Source organism: Thamnophis sirtalis, unplaced genomic scaffold (genome assembly GCF_051295495.1).
Source record: "Thamnophis sirtalis isolate CommonGarterSnake01/CBP01778 unplaced genomic scaffold, rThaSir2_p1.2 scaffold_2, whole genome shotgun sequence".
Taxonomy (NCBI): Eukaryota; Metazoa; Chordata; class Lepidosauria; order Squamata; family Natricidae; genus Thamnophis; species Thamnophis sirtalis.
The window spans coordinates 156,214,048-156,232,373 of NW_028261382.1; the positions used below are offsets into that span (position 1 = coordinate 156,214,048).

The 18,326-nt window shown below is 35.2% G+C and overlaps 1 protein-coding gene across 1 annotated transcript; it reads left to right on the top strand.

Annotated features, from left to right (window-relative positions):
• The first annotated feature begins 37 nt into the window (after window positions 1-37).
• On the top strand, window positions 38-17,607 carry RNMT (RNA guanine-7 methyltransferase). The gene is made up of 11 exons (XM_087707313.1): window positions 38-166; window positions 3,927-4,150; window positions 6,035-6,155; window positions 6,643-6,765; window positions 7,739-7,854; window positions 8,389-8,570; window positions 9,652-9,816; window positions 10,783-10,900; window positions 11,550-11,651; window positions 14,897-14,930; window positions 15,857-17,607. The coding sequence occupies exons 2-11, from the start codon at window positions 3,950-3,952 to the stop codon at window positions 15,889-15,891; spliced, it is 1,197 nt and encodes a 398-aa protein (XP_087563439.1). The 5' UTR covers window positions 38-166; window positions 3,927-3,949; the 3' UTR covers window positions 15,892-17,607.
• The last annotated feature ends 719 nt before the right edge of the window (window positions 17,608-18,326 follow it).

The following is an 18,326-nucleotide window of genomic DNA, read 5'->3' on the forward strand; positions in this document are numbered from 1 at the left end:
CTAGGATCTTTTCCGCTTCCCGCTCTGCCGTTCCGCCCACTTTCCCTGACCTTTCCAGAGAGGAAGTGGCCGGGACGACCCCGGATGGAAAACGAGGGAAAGTGGCGCGCCGTCTCGTTTCCTCAGAGCGGGAGGCCGACGTCGCCGCTTCGGTGAAACCAAGAGGGTGAGCTTGCGCTGGGTTAGGCGGGAGTTCGCGGGGAGCCGCCGTTGCGGCCCGGCCTCAATTTTGGCCTCTTTTTCTCAGCCCGACCGAGAAGCGGGGCGTGCTGCTGCTTCTTCTCCCGGTGTGACTGACCGCCTTCTCGGAAGGTTTTTTTGTTTGTTTTTAAAGTGTCGCGCAAGGGGAAACGGGGCCCGGCTGCCCCGTTAACGTTGGGCCCTTCTCTCCTATTTTTTATTTTTATTTCCCCTCCCCGGTCGCGTCTCCTGGAGGTCCCGGAGATGGAGCGCCCGTTTCTAGGGTCAGTCAAGGAATAAATTGGACGCCAGTGTTGGGATTACAGTAGTCCTCGATTTATAACAGTTCGTTTAGTGACGGTACAAAGTCACAACGGCATTGAAAAAAATACGACTTGCGACCGTTTTCCCCTCAGTTAACGACTTTTGCCGCCCCACGGTCATGGGATCCAAATTCAGATCCTTGGCAACTGGTTCGTGTTTACGTCCGTGGCTGTGTCCCAAGGTCAGCCGATCCCCCTTTTGCGACCTTCTAACAATGGAGAACCCCAATTCACTTAACAACTGAGTTATGGCTTTATCAACTGCAGGGATTCGCTTAACTGTGGCAAGAAAGGTTGTGAAGTGGGGCAAAACTAACTTAACACACGTCTCGCTTAACAACATAAATTTGGGGTTCGATTGTGATTGTAAGTTGAGGACTACCAGTATTACATGTCCCCCCCCCCTTTTAATACATAAGGCCACAAAGATATCTAATACCAACACTTTATTTTCTTCACAACAACAACCAGTGTTATTGACTGCGCTGAAAAAAAGTGTGTCGGGACCCAAAATCACCCAGCTGGCTTTCATACCAAGAGAGGCCAAAGACTCCTAGTCTTTGCACCTTCATCGGAATAACATCAGAATAGAGCTGGAAAAGACCTTGGAGGTCTTCTAATCCAGCCCCCTGGTCAAGCAGGAGAGTCGATACCTGTGATGGCGAACCTATGGCACGCATGCCACAGGTGGCACGCAGAGCCCTTTCTGCGGTACACAAGCTATCACTGCAGCTCAGCTTCATCACATGTGCATGCGTGCCTCCTGCCAGCCAGCCAGCCAGCTGGTTTTTGGGTCTCTGCTGCGCATGTGCAGGGTACATGCAGAAGATGCGTTGGGGGGGAGCATGGTGGGGGTGTCGTGTGCATGAATGGAGACGGGGCACGCATAGGGGCGCGGATGTTTTCCACAAGCAACGACAAAAAGGTTAGCCATCACTGGCCTATACCATTTCAGACAAGTAGACTGTCCAGTTTCTTCTTAAAACTCTTTAAAAACTTTAAAAAAAACTTTAAAAACTCATCAGCATCTTAGCTCAGCACCTTAACCACTACATCAAATGAGCTCTCAAGATCCTTGCTTTCACCTCTTGCAGCCCAACTAGCCAGGAACAACCTTTCAAGATCCTTCTTAAGATCCTAGTTAGAGTAAGTCATGGGAGTTTTTCCTGTGTAGCTTATGCTATTTTGTTCTGTGTGGCTACTGGGATGAGGAGTGCCAGTTTGTTCCATGTCATTAAGGCATCAAGTCAGAACATGGGAGATTGTGAGCTCTGCTCCCACATTATGGCACAAAACCAGCTGGGTGACCTTAGGTCAGTCACTGTCTCGGCCCTAGGAAGGAAGCAATGGCAATCCATTTCCAAAATCTTGCCAAGAAAACTGCAAGGACTTAAATAGGCAGTTTTCAGGAGTCAAATCTGACTTGAAGGCACTAAAAAAAAATCCTTGAGATGATTGGGAATGCCCTTAATGTTTAATGTTTAATAAATTTATATGCCGCCCAATCCCGAAGGACTCCGGGCTGCTTACATAAAAAACAATTTAAAAGAATACTAAAAATTTTTTAAAAAAAGAGAGACAAGGCAGTTTAAAAAAGACTCAACATGCACTCAACCTTAGTGGGGCTGGACCTCATTCAAGAGGTCAACAGCCCCAGGCCTGCCGGAAAAGCCCGGTCTTAATAGACTTTCGAAACGCCGCGAGAGTGGGGAGGGTCCGGATCTCTGGGGGTAGATCATTCCATAGGGCCGGGGCAGCTACAGAGAAGGCCCTCCCCCGAGGAGCCGCCAAGCAACATTGTCTAGTTGATGGCACCCGGAGAAGGCCCATCCTGTGAGATCTTATCGGACGCTGGGAGGTATGTGGCAGAAGACGGCCCGTAGATATCCAGGTCCTAAGCCCTTGGTATGATGGCTGAATAAAGCACATGTAAAGAATGTCTTTGATGAGTGCAAAGCAAGAGGAAGGCCAGGCTTTAGATGGAACTTGCCATTCCAATAACTCAATCCTCTGTCTGTGTTTAAAATGTACCTCTTTCCTAGTTCTTACTGTATTTGGGAAAACTAGTTCCCCGAAAGTAAAGTAGCTCATTTAGGACTACTTCAAAGAGTCAGTGCATCTGAAATTCTTTTGATAAGGCGGCTGTTGTGATGAGATCTTTTACTGGGTTTATTCTTTTTCTGACTTGTGCCATTGCATTGTAAGCCCTTAACTTCTTTTCCACACTCCAAGAATTAGCTACCATGAAGGAAAAGTAGTAAGGCTAAGGCACTTTTTTCTCTTTCATCTGCCTACTGACAGATATGAAGAAAATGAAAGGAAAAACAGTTTAGGACATTAAAAGTTAGAATGGTGCAAAGTGTTTGAAATTGTTTTGCAGTTCACATTAATAAGAATGAAGCATCTCTTTGAACTAACTAACCTCTTTGAATTTATGCTGCCATTTTCTTTTGCAAGATTAATGAAGCTGCTTCAAAATTTAACCTATGTTCTTTATGTGCATGCACAGGTGACATTTTTTTCTGGATTTACCAGTAAAAATAGGATTAAGAATGTAAATCATGTATCCCAATAATCTAGTGTGAGTTAAGGTGCTTAGAGGAGTCATGTGAGAAGAACATTTGGTTGGAATGAGTTTTATTGTACTAGGATATCTTGGAAAGGTATAGCAATTGGCTTAATGTGCATGATTTGATTGTTAAGGCAGAGCCTGCAACTGCCTTTACTTAGCAGAATAAGCAAAAAATTCATTGCAGTAGAAGTTGTTATGGTAGTCCTTGACTTACAACAGTTTGTTTAGTGATCGTTCAAAATTACATCTGCAATGAATAATGTGACTTGTGACCATTTTTCACAGTTACGACATTTACAACATCCTCATGATTATGTGATCAAAATTCAGATGCTTGGCAACTGGTTCGTATTCATGATCATTACTGTGCTCCGAGGTCATGTCCTTTTGCGCCCTAACAAGCAAAGTAAATGAGGAAGCCAGATTCATTTAACAACTGGGTTGCTAACTTACCAACTGCAGTGATTCACTTAACAACTGTGGCAATAAAGGTCGTAAAGTGGGGCAAAACTCACTTAAAGGTCTCACTTAACAGAAATTTGGGGCTCAATTATGGTCGTAAGTCAAGGACTACCTTATAAAGGTGATTATTTGAATAACATGGGATAGATCTTGTGGCTCAAAATTAGTTTGAATATGAACCTGTTTTAAAAATTAATTCAATTATTCAAATTCAAATTTAACACAATTCTTTAACTGCTTCATTAATATGTCATAATTAAAGTTAAGTTCAAGATTTTTTATTTACCAGTTGTTTGGAATGCTTTATGACCCAGTAGACATCAGTTTATCAGACTGGTCTGTCAGCAGAGTCTTGTTTAATAATAGAAAATATTGTTTTTTGTTTGCAGCTGTAACAAGCTCTTCAGCTAATATGGCTGAAGTAGAAGAGAGTGGAAAGCTAAAGAGAAAGTTGGATGAAGAACCTGATAGCATAAGTATCAAATGCCTGCGTAGGGATTCTCCTGTTGAAAATGATGATAAAACTGCAAATAAGGATGGTGAAGATCAAACAGGAGATGGAAATGCTCTTCATCATGAAACAGAATCTGAAGAAGTTCCTAAAAAGAAAACAGTGAGTGTTTCAAATATTAATTTTTAAAGGAATCAAATTCTTCCATGCACTTTCCCCCTATGTTTGAAGTTAATTAAAATGTAAGATACTATTAGGATAGAACACCAGAAACACGTACAACTTTATATTCTAGGTTGTTGTGTTAAACCTTTTTGGTATATTGCATAAGATTTTGCTGTTACAAATAAAATCAAAACTTAGATGTATCCACCCATAGATGAATATTGGGAACTTCATACTATTTGATAGCTGTATGTGGGAAGATTTTATAAAACAGCACAGTACTGTGTACTAGTAACAATTCCTTGAAATCAGCATGGATTTGACAAGGAGAGGTTTGCAAGACATTACCAAATTTTTTTGTTTGTATAAATTTCTTAGTAGATTTGGGAATGCAGCGGACGTAATATATTTATATTTCAGGAAAACATTTAACATTCATAATATCTGATAGTATGTATGTTTGGTGGATTCACAGCTTATTAAAAACTTATAATCAAAAAGTGCTTAGTTCCCATTGAACTGGAATGGAATATTAAGTGGGAATGGTACAGAATTCAGAATACTCTCCAAAAATTTCATTGATGATTTGAAATTTGAAATTTTGAAATTTAATAAAATGGGTGTAACATGGGTGTATCTAGGTACACCCAGTATCGCTCGCACGGTTGCATTCTGGACCAACTGTAGTCTTCGAACACTTCAGGGGCAGCCCCATGTAGAGCGCGTTACAGTAATCCAGTTTTGAGCTGACGAGGGCATGAGTGACCATTTGGATGAACAAGTAGTGGGAATGCTTATCAAATTAACAAAAACTGGGTAAGATAGGAGCAAGAACAAGTTTTAAATTGAATGGGATTTCCATCTTAGTGTATAAAACACAAGAGCAGAAGATTTGCTTTTAACCAATAATATGATGAACCATAACAATACATAAAATACCTGGAAAAGAAACTATTTACATGTAAGCAAGTATTTGTGAGGTCACAATTCAAGCAGACAAGCATCTACCATATAACATCCCAAACTTAATTATTGTTTATAAGAAAAAGTCTAGATAGTGGACAGGGCAGTATCTGGAGATAAAGACAGAAGAAAATGTACTGTAGAAAATCACAGTACAAACTTGCAAATTAAAATAGAACAACTGTGGCAAAAGAAAGCAAAAATTGTACCAATAGGGATAGCCATCTTGGGTAAAATCCCAAAATAACTGGAACACTAGTTGAACTACGTTGGCATTAACAAATCAGTATCAATCAGTTATAGAAGACTGGAACAGCTAATAATCCTGTGATAGTACCTTTAATACCATCAGACCATATCTGCCTATCCCAGGTCATTGGAAAAGACTTGATAGATGGATAAAAATGCCAACTCCAGTCTAAACATCTGTCTGACATTGCAAACAGAAATATTAACTTCATGTTGTTCCCCTTTATATGTAATATATCAGGAGAGAAAGAATATCTTGTTTACAAACATACCTGCTATTTATACTATTGAATTATTGTGCATTTTATCAAAAGTAACTTGTGAAGAATATATGGAACTTCACCTCATTCCAAATGAAATAGGAAAATACATTGAATAGATTTGCTTAATATTCATGTTTTGGCATTTAATGTGATTTTTTCCCCTGTTTTACTCAACAGAAGAAGTCCTGCTCTCTCTTTTTCTTGTATTCTTACTTGTTTTGTTCTTTAGTGGGTTGGAAAGAATTTGTCAGGAAATATGCACTCCAGATGTAAAGATGTACTTTTTTCCCCACATTAACCCTATTGCTGTAAAAAGGAATGCATCAATTAAAGAAGAATGTTGGGATTTAGATATCACCTAAATATATATATTTACATGCTATACTGAATCATTTATTTTATGTAGCATTCAGAAGATGTAGCAGCGCATTATAATAAGCTTGAAGAGGTTGGATTGGAACAACGTAGCACGAGTCGCATCTTCTATCTCCGAAACTTTAACAATTGGATAAAGAGCGTGCTAATTGGTATGTACATTAAAAACACAGTTCAAAATATCTATAATTCACACATCCACTTTTTGAAATAACTGGCTATGAGGAACAAATTTCAAACTTAATTTCTAAATTCCAAATATGAGATTATATATTGGAAAATTAATATTTTGATTGTACAAAAATATTATTGCATTCTTCACTGTTGGTCTATAATGCAAGCATTGTACATAGCTGTAAGAGCATTTTTCTGTTTTAGTCTAAAAATGTGTGATTATAGTCATGTATATTATGAGATAACAATGATACTTTTTGTCAAAAGAACATCTCAGTCCAGAAACTAACTTCTGAGATGAAAACTCAAGGTCTGTGCAGTCCATGATGATTTTCTTTTTATCTCATACCTCTCAAAGATAGGAACAATAGGCTAGAGCTCTAAAGCTCTCAAAATAACCAGGAAGCTACATTCTAATAAAGAGAAAACATTTTATTTTCTCAAGATTATAATTTTTTCTCTTAGGTGAATTCCTTGATAAGGTACGGCAAAGAAAACAAAACATTACAGTGTTAGACTTGGGATGTGGTAAAGGTGGGGACTTGCTGAAGTGGAGAAAAGGCCGAATAAGTAAACTTGTATGTACAGGTAAGAACAGCAAATTAATTTGATTTGTGAATCATGTTAAATTGTAGGTAACATAGAAAAGGAAATTTGAGATATCTTGAATTTTCATTCTGCAAATATAATTTGTAAAATTAGTATGAAAATATTTTGAATCCATGTATAGGATAAGTTACCTTAATAGTACCTGGCTCTGGCAGGGTGAAAGAGTAAATAAAAATTTCCAAAGGTATTTTTAAAAATATTTATGGAGTTTGTTCAGTACACTCAAGTTTGTTAATAGTGAAAACACCTAATTTTGAAATTAAACGAAACTTGGATATTGTATGGGTAAAAAAAGAATAAAATCTGCAACACTAGAATCTAGAATCACTGATTTTATTCCGTTTTAATTCTGTTTCAGGTACATAGTTTTTTGAGTGCTATAAATAAAATCAGATCTGCAATACTTAACAGTATCTTCTAGAAGGAATGTTTTAAATAGTACACAAAATATGGAAGAGAGTCAAATGAAGTTGGCTGAAGTTTCTTGTATTTAAATAATTTTAAATCCAGAATTCTATTTCTCTTTCCAACCTGCTAGATTCCTATCTGGAATTGTAAGATGCATTATTGTCCTTACAAAAATGTTGCTTATGTCAGCTATGCATGCAATAAATGTGTATTATATTCATGTAACCATGTTTGGACTGAAATGCTTTCTAATTGTTCTTTAACTGGATGTCTTCGATGCACATTCTCTATTGGCAATAAAAAAGCTAACTGCACTATCCTATATTGTACTCACTGCAAATAATTGTGTTAAACATTTGCCAAAGGTATTACTTTTAGGTTTGATGTAATATTTGTTCTGAATAAGCACTACTGAATACTAGCATACACTTGATGTCCTATAAATAAGAACTATTTGGTTTTAAATAGAATAGTATTTGTTTGAATTAAGCCTCTATTTTTGCTAAATCTCACGAGTGATATTTCAGCTTTTTTTAAAAAATAGATATTGCTGGTGTATCTGTACAACAGTGTGAACAGCGTTACCAAGATATGAGAAACCGTGGTCGCCAAAATGATAGATTTTTCAGTGCAGAATTTATAACTGCGGATAGCACCAAGGTATAGTTGTTTCATACTCTTTATTTTCTTTTTATTACTTTGAGATTTGTCATTCTTTCTGTAAAATGTGGAAAGTAGTCAGTATGACTGAAGCAAAATTTTAGAAAAAGGTGTTAAACTCTTAGAAAAATAATTCATATTTTATAGACTGAATAATTAATCTAATTTTATTGGCAGGGGGAGTTAGGAATTAGTATTCCCTCTTTAAAACTGACAAAATTTGTAGTAATGAGACAAGTAAATTTATAATTTATGCCATGTGAATGTTCACATTTTTATGTAACAATTTTTCTATATACTGTTATGTCTCAAATCTACATATGGGTTGCCCCAAATTGTTCTCTTCATTATTGTTTTTTCCCTGGGAAAAAACCTCCAAATATTTTTTATTTAGAATTCAGTTCCCAATGATATAACAGATATTGATACAGTAGATACAAAAAGGTAATTTTAGTTAGGTTTTCAAAAAGCTTTGTAGTTAGGATGCTGGAATAATATACATTTATTTTTATTTCCCCTTTTTGTTAATTTCAGGAACTTCTGTGTAAAAAGTACAGGGATAGCAATATGTACTTTGACATTTGCAGCTGTCAGTTTGTGTATCATTATTCATTTGAGACCTATGAACAAGCGGATATGATGCTTAAAAATGCTTGTGAGCAACTTTCCCCTGGAGGATACTTCATTGGGACAACTCCAGATAGTTACGAACTTGTGTAAGTTGATGAGAATGAATTATGTGAGAACAAACAAAGAAAATACTTTTTAAGTCTGGTATTTTCAAATGTCGGGTTTTTTAGAATTGATTGGACAAAGTATTACTTCCATAACATTGATGAATATCATTATTAATATCTGCTCATATTATTCACCTTGAATGTTTCATTTGTTTGCCTGCCTGGCACATAATCGATCAATCCAGCTCTAGTCTGTGGATCTTGTGACTATAATCTAAAGTAAATGTACTAAATGTATAATATAAATAGCATGTAAATTAGAAATACTGTATACTGGTTTGATTCTGTATTTTATACTCCACAGGATTCCTAACACTTTAAAATTTTCATACCCCCCTCTTAAAGAAGCACTCTACCCTCTTAAGATAGAGAAAAGCATTTTCTGTTCATTACAATATCCAATTTTCACTGTTCCAAACAATGAATAATAAACCATGAGATAATAGATAATTGCAGCCATAGATGGAAAATGCAATTAATAAGTAGAACTGTGTGGAACTTTGGATTTGAAAGCAAGAATATGGCAATTGATCCTAGGAAGGCACAAGTTCTTTGGTTTAAGGAAAATACTATTTTTGTATGTCCCCATGTTCTGAAGCATCATTTTGCTTCTAATTTGAAACTTTCCACAGCCATTAGACTTTGATTACCCTCTGTTAATTAACTTATTCAGGATATCCAAAATCATGCAGCCATCACATTTCTGAGTGTGCCTGTTGAAAGGTCACTTCCCCCAACATGTTGGGGCAAATCAGATGCTCCTTATTGAAGTATCAAGGTTGTTACATTTTCCACAGCTGCCTCAACTATGCCATCAGTCTTGGTAGAAGTAATTTCAGCATGTACAAATGTTCAAATTGTCTTCAAAAAGTCCTCTGAGCAGCTGCACCAAGTTTTTTGTAAGGCGTGGTTGCTTCACTGCTTTAAAGGTACTTTGTTGTGTCCAATAGGATTTTTTTGTCATTGTTTTATTTGGCTTCTTAGTGTTCTTTGAATTGATTATAACTTCTCTTAAGTTTAACCAAATGTTTAATTATCTTTTTTTAATGTTTTGCCATAGAAAACGCCTTGAATCTTCAGAAACAAATTCATTTGGGAATGAAATATATAATGTAAAGTTTCAGAAAAAGGGAGAGTATCCTTTGTTTGGTTGCAAATATGACTTCCACTTGGAAGGAGTGGTTGATGTTCCAGAATTCCTGGTTTATTTTCCATTGCTGGAAGAGTAAGTTCTTACCTAATCTTATTTTTTGCATGTCAATTTAGTTTTATTTCTTTTCACCCTTTTTTGCTTTATATTTTAAATATTGCCAGCTACATTGAGTAATTGACATAGAAAAGTAGGTTATAAAAAATACTGTGTTTTATTTAAATGTTTGTCAGAGTTGTGGTTTATGGTTTATTAAACTTGTATGCCGCCCTATTCCCCGGGGGGGACTCAGGGCGGCTAACAAACTCATAGGGGAAGGGGTAATACAAAAAACAAACAAGACAAAACAATTACAGAAAAACAGATTAAAACTCCTCAACAGCCACAACAATTCGAGTGGGGCTGGGAACTCATCAGTCCCAGGCCTGCTTGAACTGCCAGGTCTTAATGGCTTTGCGGAAAGTTTGAAGGGTGGTGAGGGTCGAATTTCCATGGGGAGATCGTTCCAGAGGGCTGGAGCAGCCAAATTGGCTTTGACTATTTTAAGTTTTTCTGTGTAGTAACTTAAGCTTAAGTTTCCTTCAGGAATAAGAGAGCCAGGAGAGATATCTGAATTTGAATAGACAGACTTTTTGTGCACTGTTTGCAATTATATAGCCTTCAGGTTACGCCTATATGTTCAATGACTGTACAAAGATAGATGATGCTGAAAAATGGACAAGATTGGGTCTAACATTCTCCTGCCCACATTTTATAGTGCCGTCTGGCCATTCACCTCCCTGCCACACTACCCATCCTCCCATCTGTAGTTTTCACCTGCAGCTATTACCTGTTAGCCTAAAATTTCTGACTTTTCCCTTGCCATGGTCATGTGAGGTCTTCACTTAACAATCTGCATCGTTCTGGAATTATAATGGCAACAGGGATTGCCATTGTTAAGTGATGCAGATCATGGTAGCCCTAGTTATAGAAGTACTATTTGAAAACTTAGTATTTTGAGAATTAATAATTTCATGATATGCTATTAAATTTACTTCGCAGCATGGCAAAGAAGTATAAAATGAAACTAGTCTACAAAAAAACCTTTTGGGAATTTTATGAAGAAAAAGTGAAGAACATGGAACATAAAATACTTCTGCAACAAATGAAGGCATTGGAGGTAACTGCTTGATATAGATATAAATATAAGTATGTATAATCTTAAATTGTTGGTCTGGTCAAGTGTTAGGTACTTTTCAAATCATGTATTGTCATTAGATTAAAAGGGAATTTTGTAATAGTTTCCATGTTTATTTACATGTGAATCAAATCCATTGAAGGTCTTGACTTTTGCTATTGGCTACCCACTTCTGTAATAAATATTAAAACATGTTATTTAAAATCAAATTGATGATATGTGGATACAACAATGGGAGTAACCTGTAGTAAAATTGTTTTAAGTTGTTATTGATAACTATTGACTTTTCCCATTTGGATGTCATCAGCCAGGCTCATTGGAAATTATAAGAAATGCAGTTCCAACACATTTGGACGGCATCTGATTGCACAAGGTTAATCTGAGATATGGGCTAGTAAAAGTATAGTATCATGTCAAAGCTAAGTAGGTCTTATTCTGTAGAAATACAAACCACTTCTACCTCCTTTAATTCTGTAATGGGTGGAAGGAGGTATATAATTATAAATTGAAAGATATAGGTGTGGTGTACAACAAGTACATTTTGTTGTGGAGATTATTACCTGCTCATATAAATTTTAGTTTGCTGTCCATGGGTTATATTTGCATTAATTCTACCTAAGCTATTTTTCAGAAATACCCCGCTGATGAAGGTTCCAGATTGGTCTCCCAAATAAAAGAGGATTATGAGCATGCAGAAATGTTTAAGAAGGATGGAAAAGCAAAACTACCTTTTGTAAGTATTGGCAGAATTCTATTTCTCTGCCTGAAACATTAAGACTTAATTTCAACACGGCAATCAATATCTTGTCTTTCAACAAGTTCAGATAAGTTTGGTTGAAGTCTTGCAATTTAAGGTATTTTTCTTCTCTCTGTTAGATAGGCTTATGTCTCTATATTAGATTGCCTATAGCACATATTCTCTTGTCTTCTGGAGCCACTGTGAATGAAGAATGTTTTCTCAGTTGCTGACTTGATATACATTGTAAAATCAGTCTGCCTCATTGCCCAAATGTCAGGGAGAGTCTCCCCCCCTTAATTTCTGTAAAATGGTGAAACTTCATATTTTATTATTGGTTTCTGTTTGCAGAAAGGACAAGAAAATACTGAAGCTTTTTGTGTGTATCATGTTGGTACACAATGTTAATGTTAGGTTTGCGTTTGTAGTAAATAGCTTTTAACAACAGTTATTATTTGAAACTTCTGAGCCTTAGAAGGAGAAAAAATATAGTGTAGTCACAGTTGTTTGTTTTCAGGTCTAATATTTATGTATAATCAGGGCTGTTCAAAATGAAACATCAGTCTTGTAGATACATTTATGAAAATTGTGAGTTTAATTTTTGTCTACCTGCTCAGAACATAGTAATTTTAGAGAGTTCAGCTACTGTTTGAAAATAGAAGTAATGTAGAAATTAATTGACAAAATCCTTTGTGTCTTTATTCTTGAAAGTGTTTTTGCTCCAGATAACAAATAGTTATATTCAGGTAAATTGCTATCCTTGTTTGCTTGACTATGCTTTATTATGTGTGGAACATTGCAGACAATATTTTTCTAAGAGAATAGAGGCAGTCATATTGATTGTTCAAAATTACAGTGATGATGAAAAAGTAACTGAATAACTAATCCTTACATTTATGACCTTCACAAGAATAAAGCATAAGAAAACTGAAGTAAGATAATAAATCCAGTTATGGTTTCCCTTAGTGACTGCTTCACTAAACAATTGGATTACTGTTCCCAATTGTATTTGCAATAACAAAGACTACTATTAGTAATATTAAGAAATTGGGAAATACTGTTATTTCCTAGGTTAAAAAAAGTAACTTTTCTAATATTAATCAATTGTTCTAGGCAGATAGTTATATCCAAGTTATTGCTATCTTTGTTGCTATCATATATTAAAGGATACTGTTGCCACAGTATCCTTTAATTTCATTTTTTCATTTTTTTTCCATTTAAAGTTTATTTATATGCTGCCCTTTTCCCTGGGGGGACTCAGGGCGGCTTACAACTTAAAAAGAGGGGGGGGGGGAGACAAACTTTTAACATATAAGACAAATACATAATTAAAACACAACATTCATATGTGGAGAGTTGTAGAGAAGCTTTTGAATATTAATATTAAGGAAATAACCAGCAGTGGTTCAGTATTATGTACGTTGGATTGAGCAGTTGAATAGATGGATGGATGTATGTGGATAGATAGATAGATAGATAGATAGATAGATAGATAGATAGATAGATAGATAGATAGATAGATAGATAGATGGATGTTTATATATCTCTTATTTGTTAACTGATTTATTGATGTTTGAAACCCAAGAGCAAAACATAGCATAAGGTTAGGGTAAACCTAAAGATGTCCTTAAGATAAGCATAGCTTCTGGTAATTAAATAAAATCTTTCATATAAGGTGAATCTGCTTGGTTTCTAAGGCCAGACAAGTTTCTCCAAATGAATTTTTTTAGGTAAACATATGTAAATGTGTAAAAACCTATTCTTTAAATTTTCTTCAAATGTTTTTTGAAATTTTCAAATTTCAGAGATGGAACTTCTCAGATATCTATAATTGGATGTTATTTGTTTTTCTTGCATCTTCCTTGTGAACCTCTTGCCAGGTTTTGTCAGCAATAACAAAATATCTTTAGAAGAAATCATTTTACATAATGATAAAGAATAAATAAACCACAGATAAAATAAGGCAGCTAATATTACATGTAAATGGCACATTCTATCAGCAGAGATTTTAAGAAGGAATTGATAGATAGGTAAAAATGCCAAATCCAGTCTAAACATCTGGTTGACTGTGTGAAAAAGCATGATAATAATATTAAGTAATAGAAAATTAGGAAGCTAAAATGCTCTGGGACTTTAGAATTCAGATAGACAAGCCCCTGCCACAAAACAGTTTAGACTTCATGATTGTTGATAATAAAGGCAAAGTGTGGAAAGTGGCCATTGCACTCCATTATCTGGAGATAAAATGGAAAATAAAGATCTTGAGAGAAAATCACACAATACAAAGACGTCCGAATGGAAGTAGAACAACTATGGCAAAAGAAAACAATTGCACCAATTGTAATAAGCACTTTGGGTGGAATTCCAAAATATCTGGAGCACCACTTAAACACCACTGGCATTGACAAAATCACCATCAATCAGTTGCAGAAGGCATCTTTACTTGGAACAATTTACATCCTGTGATGATACCTTTAACACCACAAAACAACATCTGCTTATCCCCGATCCAGAGAACGATCTTAATAGGTCATGGGTGTCAAACTGGCGGCCTGCAGGCCGGATGCGTCATGCTCAGGCCACACCCATTTCAGCTCTGCGAATGGGAAAAACATTGGAACATCACGTGACAGCAATGTGACGCCAAGAGTTTGACACCTGTGCAATAGGTAGACAAATATGCCAAATCCAGCTAACTGTGTGACCCATGCTATTAACAAAAACACCAGTCCATTGTAAAAGGCAGTTTTATTTAGAACAGTTTACATTTGTGTCAATACTTTTAATATCAACAACATCAGCCTATCCCAGGTGCTTGGGTGGACAAAAATGGCAAATCACATCCAAACATTTGGCTGATTGCAACCAATAATAATAATAGCTGTTTTTAATAATTTCTTGGAGCTTGGGAAAGTAAGATCATATTTCAAAGGGCAAAGAATGCAATAACATTGTCCACACCACGAAAACAATATTTGTATCCTCTATCCATCTAATTTCACAGAATGGGAAAGCTTATCTTCAGATGGGTTGAAATTGAAACCTGGCAGAAAGTTTTTAGATATTTTAAAAGTACGAGATCTTTTTATTAATTCAATGTTCAGCTTCTAACTGCTTAGGGTCAAAGAAAATGCTTCAGTATTAATAGTATTATAATATTGTAGAATTCAGTTTAGCTTTCTGAAATATAGGAAAACTTCAGAGAAAAATTACCTTGTAAATTTCTTTCTCTTTCCTTTTAGGGAACAATGAGTAAACTTGAATGGGAAGCAACAAGTATGTATTGCAAGCAGTGTTTAAAAATTCCTGAAATAGTTATCAAATTTCTGTCAAATATACATATGTTTGCTTAGTAGTATTTTTGCATTTCTCTTGCTATTGTGCTATTATAAATTTCTTGAGTGGAAATATTTCATAAATCTACAAAGTGAATATTTGCATAAAACGACTGGTTATTCATCATAGTTTGTCCAATTTCATCAGTAGATGCTGAGATTAAATTCAGTCATTTAACTTTGCATAGCATTCAAGAACATGGAAATGAAAATCACTTCCACATTGTTAAGAAAACATTGTGGGTGTATCCATGCAGTCAGTCAGTGTTGAGTGTTTCTGGAAGAAATGTTTACCTTTCAAATTTATAATCAGTAATTTATATATTGTAAATAGGCATTAACATTTCAATTCAATTTATGTTTGTCTGTCGGACTCTGTCTGTCTGTCTGTCTGTCTATCATCTATCTATCTATCTATCTATCTATCTATCTATCTATCTATCTATCTATCTATCTATCATCTATCTATCTATCTATCATCTATCTATCATCTATCTATCTATCATCTATCTATCTTTTCCCACCTTCATTATATTTTACAAATAACACAAATTAATTTTCCTAATATTTTGGATGAAATTTATTCCTTATGCCAATTCCATTGTCAATCATCAGTGGAATTGACGTAAGGAATAAATTTCAATAAAGTAATATCTTTATGGTTTCAAAAAAGTGGAATGACTAAAACTGAATTATTATGCAATCATTACGTTTAAAATGTTTGAAAATTATGAAACATGCTTGATTATGTTTTACTCTTAAAGAATGTGCATAGTTTCAGGTTTGTATATGTACAAAAGGAAATGAGTATTAGGAACATCTTGACATGTGATCAGGCTGTTAATATTTGACTTTTTTCCCTTCCAGGTCTATACTTGATTTTTGCATTTGAAAAACTTTAAAAGGAAAAAGAAAACAATGAAATACAGATGACGTGATCAAGCATCCAAACTGACAGCTATTTTATATTTTTATGTTTAAGCGTTTACAGGAAACAACCATAGGGCATGCTTATATTTGAGTCATGGCTGCCTGTCTGTGACAAATGGATTTTGTTGTTGTTTGTATGTGGTGTATATACAGTATATGTGTTATGCCTTTTACTTTTTGTGTGGTATGGCTAGGTTCCTACTTTTAACGAAAGATGAGTTTTCTGGAATACTCAGGGTGTTTTCAGGTACAGAGTTGCCACATTGACTCCTTAAAGCTGTATCGTGACAGTTGTCACAGTACTGTATGAAGATCTGATCATAATGTAATAATATGATAATGTAACTGCTGCCAACTAAAATGTTTAAGGAATAAAGAATTTAGTAATTATATTGCTACAAATTATAGGACTACAAATTACATTGCCAAGTACTACAAGTCTACTTACTGTTACACTTGTTGCAAAATAAATTTCCAAGGGATTATCGCTTGAGATCTGCTGCAAGATGCTGCTGGGTTGTATAAAGTTGTAGACTAGTAGATTTGTAAGCACTGAAATGTGAGTCTGGATCCAGTATTTGCTGCAATCAGTAGAAATGTTACCCTGTTTGAAACCTGTAGTAGTGGACATTTTCTTTAGACAACTTTGTAAAGAGCTTACATGATTCAACAGCTCTTTCATGTGTACGAGTTCTGTGTGTGTTGGGATACCAGAACTTCATTATTAATGGCTTGGATTTTCTATTTCACAGTGGAGTATTTTCACTGTTAAATTAATTGTAGTTGGTATGTAGGTGGGTAATATTTGGAGAAATACTACTGTGCTGTTTGTATTCCTTAGATTGTAATTTCTTTTCAAATAGGTAATGAAAATTAAAAACATTTCTCTTCTTATCACTTATGTGTATCAGAAGTTGGAATTCCTAACTATATGGTTGTTCATACTGTATATATTCTTTGAAAAATTGTGATACATAAGCAAAAATCATTGCCATAAGAATTTGTTTTTTGGTTTTTTTTGCAAATACTATGTTTACACAGAATTGTCCTGCCCCAAATCATGATTTTTTTTGAGCTGGATTTAATTGGATATACACTTTTAAATGAATAAAGTGTAAGTCAACACTACAGTGAATGTACACACTAAATGATGGTAGGGGTTTGCAGGAATGTGGATTATCTGGCTGTGGTGTTCTGAATGAAATAGGCCAATTTTATAACATCCAAAACACTACATCCTGTTTTTGGTTTGGAGGTTTAACTTCTGGAAAACTCTGGAACAATGGCTTAGCTAAGCATAGAGAACTGGAATGAAGCTCATGGAACCATAGGTTTTCCATTTATTTAAGTGATTGCACATGTAAAAGTAGTTTGTGGCATATGTTTCCAATATGTGAGGGACATATGAAGGCTTATTTTTTTGAAATGAAAAGATTTCTTAGTATTTCCCACTAAATTCTGCATGTATAGATTTTTATTGTAATCATAGCTTTAACTAGTAGTCTCAAAAACGAGTTCACCACTCAGCTGCTATAGGATACATTGATAGGAGATAATTCATGTGACTTAAACTGAACAATTTCTCTCTTTATCTTAAATCACACTTAGCTTTCTTATTTGTTATTTCATTCTCCATATTTTGCCAACTGGTCAATTCTCATAATAAAGCTATTTACAGCTGGTGTAAAGGTGGATTATATTATGTGAGTGAATGAAAATCTTGTAGAGAATCTTTGGAACAAGAAGGAACCTATACAAAGCATCTATTTGGGAAGCTTCCTGGCTCTTTCCATAAGCATGTGTAGTTAGTTTTCTTCCCTGGCAGAAATATTTTCTGTGTTCTGTTGCCTAATTTCTTAAGCACCCAGTAACTTTTCTTTTGATAAGACCCTGTTCTAAATTTGCATATTCAAGATAAGAACCACTTCCTTGTCATTCATTAAAAGTAAGCTAAGCAATAGTAATTAAGGATCAGTCACATTTTGCCCTCCCATTTATACATTTCTCCAGATTTCATTGTATCTCTCCCAGACAAATAGAAAAGGTTTGCCAGCATGTAATGTTAGTCATGATCCCTGTTTTGGATGCTAATGTTAAAAATTGATGTAGCAATTGGAAGCATTCGTGCTTTAAAGAGAGATATTGGGCATATTTCAAAATTGTGCAATGATGAAAGCCTTGAAGATGTCTGATATTTGAGTGGGTTAATATCTTCTACCATTCCTATTATTTTACCTTTCTACCAAAAAAGAAAAAAAAAAGAATTGGCATCTCCTACAGTTCACAAATATTTTTTTTAAATAGTGTATTGGACCAAAACCAGTATCGCTCAGATTATATGTTCAAAGGATATAATCTTGAATCTTTTCACATCTTGAATTGGAATTGAATTGGAGCTGTACCTAAA

What these genes read in the sequence shown, in the direction of transcription:
- RNMT (XM_087707313.1), top strand. Translation starts at nt 3,950, where the DNA reads ATGGCTGAAGTAGAAGAGAGTGGAAAGCTAAAGAGAAAGTTGGATGAA. An exon ending in AAGTTCCTAAAAAGAAAACA is followed by an intron (nt 4,151 to 6,034) that starts GTGAGTGTTTCA and finishes TATTTTATGTAG; the next exon opens with CATTCAGAAGATGTAGCAGC. An exon ending in TATTTTCCATTGCTGGAAGA is followed by an intron (nt 9,817 to 10,782) that starts GTAAGTTCTTAC and finishes TTTACTTCGCAG; the next exon opens with CATGGCAAAGAAGTATAAAA.